General features: G+C 48.9%; 1 protein-coding gene across 1 annotated transcript; it reads left to right on the top strand.

Annotated features, from left to right (window-relative positions):
- The first annotated feature begins 662 nt into the window (after positions 1-662).
- Positions 663-8,385, top strand: METTL21C (methyltransferase 21C, AARS1 lysine). Its single transcript, XM_068526970.1, has 4 exons — positions 663-771; positions 3,826-3,977; positions 6,772-6,889; positions 7,991-8,385. The coding sequence occupies exons 1-4, from the start codon at positions 663-665 to the stop codon at positions 8,383-8,385; spliced, it is 774 nt and encodes a 257-aa protein (XP_068383071.1).
- The last annotated feature ends 1,251 nt before the right edge of the window (positions 8,386-9,636 follow it).

The raw sequence follows: 9,636 nt of genomic DNA, 5'->3' as shown, positions 1-9,636 counted from the left end.
TAGAGTTTTCCTGAGCTGCACTAATCACTTTTGCTCCCCTGTTTCTTGCCCACAGCCCTAGGAGGCAGGTAGATGTCATCCTTCCCTTTTCTGCTGATGAGGAAATGGTGTGGAGGGGATTAAGTGAGTTGCCAAGAGCAAGAGTGGGGAGCCAACCAGCCTCCTGGCTCTCAGCCCCCAGCGCCTTCTACTACCTTGCGCTAAAGCCTCCGATGAGGAGGGAGCAGCCCCGCATCTGGGGCAAATCCACGATGCCATTAACCCTGGATCCACAAGGTACCCTTAAAGACGTGTACGGCTGGATCAGACCTTCTTCACCAAGATTCAGTTCCAAAAGCTCTTAGGAATACACCCTAGACCGCAGCAAGGCAGCACCTGTCTGGCTACAGTGGCCCTGCTTTTGCGTTTCTCCAGGCGATGGAAAGGTGGGGTGATGTTTCATGGTCTCCTTCCACTTTGCTCTGCAAAACCAGGATGGCAGCGCCCAGGGCGGCTGCTCTCCCCACCCCGCCCCGCCCCGGGGAACTAAGCTGAAATGCAGGTGTTCTTTCCGGCCCAGCAGATGCTAAGGCGATAAGCTGCACCTTGCAGAGGCTCTGGGCGAGTCAGACCCGGAGGAGCGCTCAGTCCAGGCCAGCTCTCTCCTCCCTGGCGGCTCCGGGATGGACGCGTGTCTGTGCTCAGGGCAGCAGCCCCAGTCCCTGGACGAGGCACCGAGACCCCCGGATGAGGAGGGTCTACAGACAGACGGCAGCAGCGGACCCCCGGGAGGTAACCTCCTTCCTCAGCTCCACATCTTCTCCCCTCTTTTCCTGGGGATGGCGTTTTGCAGTGAACCTCAGGCACAAGAATATCCATTTCCTTTTAACCCTAGATCTTTTTCTTATCATGATGCTTAGTAGAAAAATGCCTTTATGCAAGCAGAAGCATGACACTAAAGGTAACCCCTATGTTTTTATTATTTACCTATCAAAGACCAAAACTTTGTTTTATCCAAATCTGAGTTAGATTTTTGTAACAAGAACTTTTAAAAAAGAAATGAAATCTACATTCCTTCCTGCTTTTCGCCAAAATGTATTCCTGGCAGCTGTGTCCTTCGGTGGATCAGTGTAAAGTCAAGTGTACTTTCCCATTATGACAACAGAACCCTTTAGTGTTGCTTTTCTGGGCAGGGAATCAGTAGTAAATAAATAACAGACATAACAAATGATGTCATAAGAGGCAAGATATAACATTCAAAACATTTACAGTCAACAGTGAAAAATTATGTCCCAACTCTGTTAAACCAGGATGGTATTCGTTTTTACTAAACTGTTTACATAAAAATGCAACTCTGCCTATCCTGAAAATCTGATGTCTCTAAAACTGTCAGACGAGCATAGATGCAATAATTGAAAATCATGCGCAATCAACATAAATTTCTTTTATCTTTGTAGCATGGAAAATGGCCTTATGGAGAATATTTATATGCCCATGTTTCTTTACAATGTTGATCCAGAAAGTACAACCATCAGCTTATGATCTGTCATATTGTGAAAGGATGAGACACTTAAAATCAGCACATAGACCTTTCCTACAGTCTTGAGAGAAAAGTTAGGCTTCAGCCGGTTATTTGTGGGAGGAGGGGAGGAAGGAACTGTCTGGGTGATATCGAGGGGACGGAAGCTGGCAGGAGGTGGCCTGGGTCCCTGACGGTCTGGCTGCTCCAGTGATGACAGGCTCAGAGGTAAAGAGGGCAGCCCGGTACCCACTCCTCATACCAGATGGCCTGTACCAGCTCCTGCATTTCAGGACTTCTGCGAGCTGATTGTTAAACACGGCCATTGTTAAAATTTAAGTCATGTAAACGTACAATGAAATGGATTATGTAAAAGGTAAAGGAATATGAAAAGACTTGGGTAATAAATACTCACGTCTCATCAGGAATTATTTTCCTACACTTTGCGATGACCTGTGCCCTTGAGGCTGTGGAGGGAGGTCGTATCCGTGTGGCAGAAATGCCTGTGGTGCTGAGCCGCGTCACCTCTTTCCCAGGGATGGCCACTGCGGGAGTGTCGTCACCATGGTGACGGCCAAACCCTACCCGTCAGTGCTTCCTCACCACCCCCAGGCTGCTTGTTAAACGTTTCTGGGCACAAGATGGTCTGTTCCTCTCTGCCTTCTTATTTTCTCTGAAACAGAACTCAGAGTCAGCCTCTCAGCCTATGGGAGAAGCTGGGTCCTCTTTGTTGAGTGATAAATTTCAGGTTCATGTTTTTAGATGTTGGTAGCTTCCCTTGTAAGACATGGGTGAGGACCAAAGGTCCTCTCCTCTCCCCACGGCCTCTCCTGGGGCACATGACAGGGAAGGATGACATCTCAGGACTGACTTGGCCACTATTCATCAGCAGGTTCTTGCAAGCTCAGGGAAGTCCTGGGTTTCTGGAAGCTCGCCTTTGTGGTCAGGACAGAGAATTCTCCTTCCAGGAGATCAGAACCCACGGCCGAGAGCTGCAGGCGTCATTGTGCTAATTTACAAACTGGTCATTTGGCCCACACTGTGGTCAAAGACCATTTGGACACTTTTTTGTAAAATGCAACACAAATGAATTTCTGGAAGAACAACATGAAAAGAAGTACAAAGACATACACAATACAAGCTTTGGTTTTTCGTAATCAGATTCAACAGATATGGTCAAGTTGTTGTAAACGCTTCTAAGTGTTCACTGCACATTTCTGGACTCTTCTGGCTGTGACCCTGTTACAAAGCGTTTGCAGAGCCGTGGCACAGAACCGTCTAGTGTGGGTGGAAGTCAGTGAAACCTGAACTCTGAGGGGTGGACCCCTGATTAGGCTTCTTCAAAGGCCCCCTACCCCTCACCCTGCACTCACCCTGCCCTCACCCTCCTCTACCTCCTTGAGTGTATGTTTCTGGTTAGAGACCTTCAGATGTGCACTGAGTGCTCCTTCCCGCTATTCCATCCCTGGTTACACGTCCGCAGGTAGAGCTCAGGCAGCCGAGGCTGGTCTCATGCAAGTTCCCCCCCAGACCCCTCGCTGCCCGTGCCTCTCACCGAGGGTCCCAGCAGCCCCCGTCTTCTGCGCACGACCCCTCCGTGTGCTCAGCACCCTCATTCTGACCTTATTACTCGCTGTTCTTTTTACGCTGAAACCCCCTGCGAAACCTTTGACATTCTGGGCTTCCGTGATGTCAGCCCCGATCAGGTGCTCTTTTCCGCTCATTTTATATGACATCTGAGAGCTGCCTGAGTGGGTCATGAGCGTAAAGGAGTATTTCAGGAAGAGTAATTTAATAGCTGGAGCTCATCTGACAACCTCCCCCAGGACTGCGGAGCTGGCTCGTCTTGGGGTGACCTGTACCTTTTGAGGAGCAGTTGTAGAAGGACTTAAGGAACACGTTCCAGCCAACATGCGGGCATGTCACATCACTTCAAGACCCAAAAATAGTCAGGTCCACGCTTGCCTCGGTCCTCCTTATGCAGATGGCTCATTCGTGCCATTCTGTCCGGTGGCCTAGCTTCCTCCTCTCACCAAAACAGAGGGAGGGACGGATCGACACCGCACTGTCTTCTCCTAAATCGAGGGAAGGGCGCAGGGCATCCTTGGGCATTTTGTCATATGATAAAAATGTCCCATAGAAATGTGAAGTCCCTGTCACCCCATATCATTCAGTTTGTGCTAGTTTGCAGCCGTTGCCACTGATAGCACTCCCCCCCTCTGCTTCTGGAAGATTGCTCAGTCTCTTCCCATCTGACTTATTGTACCGAGTGTAGATTTGCACTGGATCAACAAATCATGAAACCGATTTAACTTTCTGTCCCACAGATTCTAACAAGATAGAACCATCGCCTCAAAGCCTCCAGAAATTTGTTCCTATGAATTACGCCAGCTACACCCAGGAGTACTATCAGTTTGCAGGCAAGAAGATTGTCATTCAAGAATCGATCGAGAGTTACGGAGCGGTGGTGTGGCCAGGGGTGAGGGAGCTGTCACACTGGGGTATCGGGGATCCTGGGGATGAGAACAGCGATTTTGTACAACTGTGGCGCCTTGGACGACTTGCCACGTGCTCTAACGTCCTGTGCTTCTCAAACTGAGGGTCCATGGATGGCCCCCCAGGGGTGTTGCTGGTGTACCTAGATGCTGCAGAAACACGGCATCTTTCCTAAAAACAACGATTTTCCTCTATGCTATGTTTCTTGAAACATTATTTTTTCATATTAACATAAACTTGAGTATATTGGGAAGTAGGATGAAAAATCCATATGAATTGTTAAAAACTCAGAAGAAAAGTCTGTAGAGTTTAGATTTTGTAGCGGCCACAAAATGAGCGTAGATTTTGTTGGGCCTCTCCCACAGACCGTCGGGTATCCACTCGCCTTTTACAGTGTGGCTAGTCCAGTGGAGACGCTTAGGAAATGGTGCTTTATCTCATGCTCTCCCTGCAACAGTCCCCAGAGGATGGAGCTGAAACAGGGGCAAACACTGAATTCAGAGCCAGAAAACCTGCTATGTTCTGGCTGAGTGCACTGTTTCCCCTGGCGGGGCGCGGTGCAGAACCAGGCTGGGACGACGGACCTCGGAGGCCAGCGCCCTCGTTCTTTCCACTGCAGAGGTTCTCAGCCTGTGCTTAGAGAGGCTGCAGGTCAGAACTGTTCCACTGTTAGCTTAGATGGGAATCCTTCTGGGTTCTTGTTAAATGCAGACTCTGATCCAGGAGGTCGGGCTGGGGGAGGTGGACTGGGGCTGCATTTCTGACCCACTCCCGGGCGACGCAGACCTGCTGGTCCACTGCGTGGCTGTGATCAGAGGTTCCTTGGAGCGCCCTTTGCAGTCTGGGTACCAGCGATGGGGGAGATGGAGGGGGGGAGCAGGGGAGGGACAGCCAAGGGCTCCAGGCTCTTAGAGCTCCCCCCTCACTGACCCCAGCCAAGGGAGCTCGATTTTTTCCCCTTATGCTTAATATAAGTATGATTTCCTTCAGCTAAATGTTTTTCTTTGGCTTAACAAGTTTGAAACCACCAAGCGACTCCACAGCTTTGTACTACAGTTGGCAAACAGACACCCAGAGCTGGGTGATCAGAAATCAGGAGTGGAAAAAGACGATTTGTCCACTGGACTGTTTTATTCTTAATAAGGCCTCAGCCTTCCGTGCACCAAACCCTGGCCCTTCTCGGGACCTCAGTTTCCTGAAGGCTGCAGAAAAAGGATCCGTATCGTGCGGGGAAGCACCCTTTCCTCGTGTGACTTCAAGAGCAGCTGTGAGAGATGACTCTTCGGAGTTTGCTAATAGGACTAAGAAGCGGGGGAGTGTTTGCTGAAAGGTGTAGCTGTTCCTGAGGGAAGATCTGTCCCCAGATGGCACCCACCGGGCCAGCCTGTCACAGGGCAGGGCCCTTCGGGAAGGACGCCTACAGCCACCCCTTCAGGAACTCCTCAGAGCACACGTCTTGGTGGCTCTGGGTGACACTCTGCCAAATATTGAAACCCCACACAGTGAATAATGCTCCTTTCTCCTCAAGAACCAAAGAAGGCCTCTCCTCAAAACTGCCGCCCCCAGCTGCAGAGCTCCTTGCCACGGCTGGATGCTGGTGCCACCTCGCACCTGTGCCGTCCCGCCTGTCCCCCCCAACCACTCATCCTCCAGCGCCCAGGGCCCCTTGACGCCCCTCACCTCCCTCCCGTGCCATTGGGAATTGGTTTCCGTCCTCCCCCCACCCCCGTCCCTGGCCCCCGACTCCCTTGAGAGGAGCCGAGGAGGAAAGGGAGGGACCCAGGGGCTTGGGGCTGCCACCAACCCTGGCGCAGGCCACCGTGAGCGCGGCGTGTCTTGCCCCCTACAGCAGCCTGGGCCCCAGACGGAAAGTGAGTCATAAGGAGCCCAGAGCGTCTGCAGGAAGACAAGGGCTAGAAGTGTGTGCAAACGAGAGCGTTCACGTTGCCTTTTCGGCGCAGGATTCGCACTCCCAGCTCCGGCAACGCCCTCGCGCCCACGTACCTCTCCCCAGTCTCCCCCGTCCGCGACATCACCAACCGACGCCCATTGGCTCACACGGGAAGGGACCTTGATCTTCTGTATAGAAATCGATCTAAATTTATTCATTTTTTTTTTTTTTTTTACTGTGTAAAGGATGTAACCTCCTTGCTGCTACCCCCCAAAGTGTGGTCCGTGGCTTGTTAGAAACGCAGCCTTGAGCCCCGTCAGCCCCACTACACGCGGCCGGGCATCTTTCACCAGGCCCCAGGTGACCTGCGTGTGCGCTAGAGTTTGGGAAGCACTGCCCGGCCAGTCGAGTGTTTCTTAGACGAACTGCTTTAAAAGAAAAATTCCTACACAGTTGTTCAGTGCAGCAGGCAAAGTCCAGAGCAACCTGAACGTCGGTGGAGTCAGGAGGGAGGGGATGGAGCCGCTCACAGCACAAGTCTTACAGCAGGCGGAGGCCTGACACGGCTTAAGCAGAGCGAGGGCTTGCTGCCCTGCAGCCCCTGGTCTCCTGGTTCTGGAAGAGCCGAGCTGACCTTCCTGTACCTGGAGGCTGGTCAAGAGTCTTCTGGTACAGGCGCTTTCACGAGTCTGTGTCTCTCGTTCCTCTGAGGCATGTTACAGCCTTCATATTCCAGAGGTCAAAACACGCCGTTGCACGTATATTTTGATTCGTGTGAGCCCCCAGTAAGCTGAAACTGTTAACATGTCTTTGAGTATTTAACTTGCGGTGGGGAACAGGGTCCCCGGTTTCCAGTGTCCAGGTGACAACTGTGAATGTTTTTCAGGCCATGGCTTTGTGCCAGTATTTGGAGGAACACGCAGAGGAACTCAGTCTCCGAGGTGCTAAGACGCTCGAAATCGGTGCTGGACCAGGCCTCGTTTCCATCGTGGCCAGTATTCTAGGTTTGTCTGTCTATTCTCGGCCTTGTTTCAAAAGACGGTTGCGGTGACAACAGTGAAAATAACCACTTACTACTGTGGGACGGGCTGTGGTTTAGGTGCTCGGCCATGATGGCGCTCCCTGAATCTGCCCAGATGTCCAGGCTAGAAGGACCACTGTTATCCCCAGAGATAAGATAACTGTGCCTTAGAGGCTAACTCGTCCAATCCATTGATTGTTACCACGTGAGAAAGTTGAAATTCTGAAGGTGTGACTCTTGAATTCCTGTTGTAAACAGCTATGTTATGCTGTCTCCTGCTTTTCAGTGCAACTATTATCAACTAATGTTTTGGAAAAAACAAAAATTAAGTGAGTCAATCCGAGGTGAAGGCAGATTTATACCCAAAATGCCAGTTGTGAGTCCTGGGAGCTGGGCAAGAGGCGGGTATGTCTGGCCTACTTCAGCCTACACTATTACAGGTCTTCTTCTATCAAAACCAATCTGGAATTATGATTTTGTGAACCTTTATCGCTAGCATTAAAATGCCTAAAAATTAATTTAATGCATTTAGTAGGGGGGAGAGTCGTTCAAAATAGATCATCCCTTAGGAAAGAAAACTAGGTGCTGACACCTCACGTAAGAGAAAACCAAAATCTTCAGATAAAGACAGTTTGGGAAGGAAAACCATTATAAATGATGACAGTAATCAAACGCTAAGAATCCTGGTATGTTTAGTTAATTATTTCGAAATCTCTCAAAACTGCACTGCCGTTTAACTTAGTTTCTTAAAAGACGGGAATGTTATTCTATTTCAATGGTTCTTAACCAAAGGTGATTTTTGCCCCATGAAGGACATTTGGCAGTCTCGGGGGACATTTTTCATGGGCACGACTTGGGGTTTGGGTTGGGGAGGTGCTACTTGCATCTCGGGGATGGAGACCAGGGACCCTGCTAAACATCTTACAGGGCACAGGGCAGGGCCCCCCAGGAGAATTATCCAGCCCATATGTCCACAGGGCCAAGGTGAGAAGCCCAGTTCCATTTCCCCCCCTGAGAGCATGTGTACCCTGTGGCTGCCCAAGTGTTCCAGGTAATGCGTACAAGTTTCCTCTTTCTCTCTTAGGAGCTCAAGTCACAGCAACGGATTTGCCTGACGTCCTAGGGAACCTTCAATACAACCTTTCAAGGAACACACTAAACCACACAGCACATCTGCCTGAAGTGAAAGAGCTGGTGTGGGGAGAGGGCCTGGAACAGAACTTCCCCAAGTCCACGTGTTACTATGATTACTTGCTGGCTTCTGACGTGGTCTACCACCATTACTTCCTGGACAAGCTGCTCGCTACCATGGCATACCTTTGCCAGCCGGGAACCGTGTTGCTTTGGGCAAACAAGTTCAGATTCACCACAGATTATGAATTTTTAGATAAATTCAAGCAGGTTTTTGACACAACACTCCTGGCTGAATTTCAAGAGTCATCAATCAAACTTTTTAAAGGAGTGCTAAAATGGGACTAAATTCAACAAGATGCCTTTCGAAACATTAGTGTGTCTTTTGAACAGTGTTAGAAATTTTATAAGATTGCAAAGGCAGTGCACGGAAACAACTTGCATAACTAGAATAAACATAATATTATAGCAACTCTCCAAAGCAACCAGTTTAGGATTATCTGCTTCATCTAAATATACACAAATAACATGAAAACATGAAAGTAGCTTTGTTGGCTTCCGAGAGTCTCAATTAAGTGTTTAATAAATTTTACACAAATAAATTAACAAACAAGTGGATTTCCCCTCGTTATTTCTGCTGGAAAGCATGGTCTTAAGCCTGTCAATATACTTTTGTCACTTGCTTTTTGAAAATGAGCTTGACAGGGTCAGTGTATCTTAATCTGAAGAGTCTACTTTGTACAGACTTTAACTGTAGCAAAGGGAGAGGGTAAAGAGTAATGGAAAGCAGTTCTAGGCTTTACACTGATTAAAACTGAAAAATACGGAAACAGTGCTGGAATGAGAAAATGGATGTCATCTCAGGGGCCCAGAACTAGTGCCAAGCACACACTCTGCACCATCCCTAGTGCTTCTTTCAGAAGTTATTTATTTGCATCCAGCTCTTTCCGTTGTTTTCAGTGGTGTGGTGCAGACATTGGTCACCGTTACCTGAAGTAGGAAAACTGTCCCGACTTTTAAAAGAATTTGAAAAAGAATAGATACATGTATAACTGAATCACTTTGCTGTACACCTGAAACTATCACAACACTGGCAATCAACTCTACTCCAGTATATAATAAAAAGTTAAAGAAAAAAAAAGAATCCACTTTATAATATAAAGAACCACTTTGTCTCCTGTTATCAATCACACAGAAACGTCATAGTTTTGCCGGGGATGGCTTCTCCTGGAACGTTATGTGTCGGCATGGAGGCACAGAATAATCTAGCCTGAAAGCAGGGCTGACAAGGCAGCTTGGCGTCACCGCCCCAGACGCCGGTATCACCCACCACGGGTACCACTGATGGACCAACCTTTCTAGGAATCACTGTTCAAAGCGGACTTTGCCAGTCTGTGGCTGTCTCTCTAACTTCCACGGCAAACTTAATAATCTTCATTCTAAAATTTCATTATCTGAGAAAGACTTACACCCCACTGAAAGAGAGTAGTAGTAATTACGGATAGAAAAGTCCTTGTTACAACAGAGAGCCGGATGTGGCTCACAGATTTAAAAAATAAAGAAAAAAATTTGCCTGTGAACTTTCACGATGTACTGCAC

Source organism: Eschrichtius robustus, chromosome 18 (assembly GCF_028021215.1).
Source record: "Eschrichtius robustus isolate mEscRob2 chromosome 18, mEscRob2.pri, whole genome shotgun sequence".
NCBI classification, from domain to species: domain Eukaryota; kingdom Metazoa; phylum Chordata; class Mammalia; order Artiodactyla; family Eschrichtiidae; genus Eschrichtius; species Eschrichtius robustus.
The sequence above is the reverse complement of the archived record's forward strand: the minus strand, read 5'-3'. Positions and strand labels throughout refer to the sequence as shown.

Bases quoted from the DNA above. Each gene is read 5' to 3' on its own strand.
- METTL21C (XM_068526970.1), top strand. From the start codon at position 663: ATGGACGCGTGTCTGTGCTCAGGGCAGCAGCCCCAGTCCCTGGACGAG. The intron at 772-3,825 runs GTAACCTCCTTC...TCTGTCCCACAG, and splicing joins CAGCAGCGGACCCCCGGGAG to ATTCTAACAAGATAGAACCA. The intron at 3,978-6,771 runs GTGAGGGAGCTG...AATGTTTTTCAG, and splicing joins GAGCGGTGGTGTGGCCAGGG to GCCATGGCTTTGTGCCAGTA.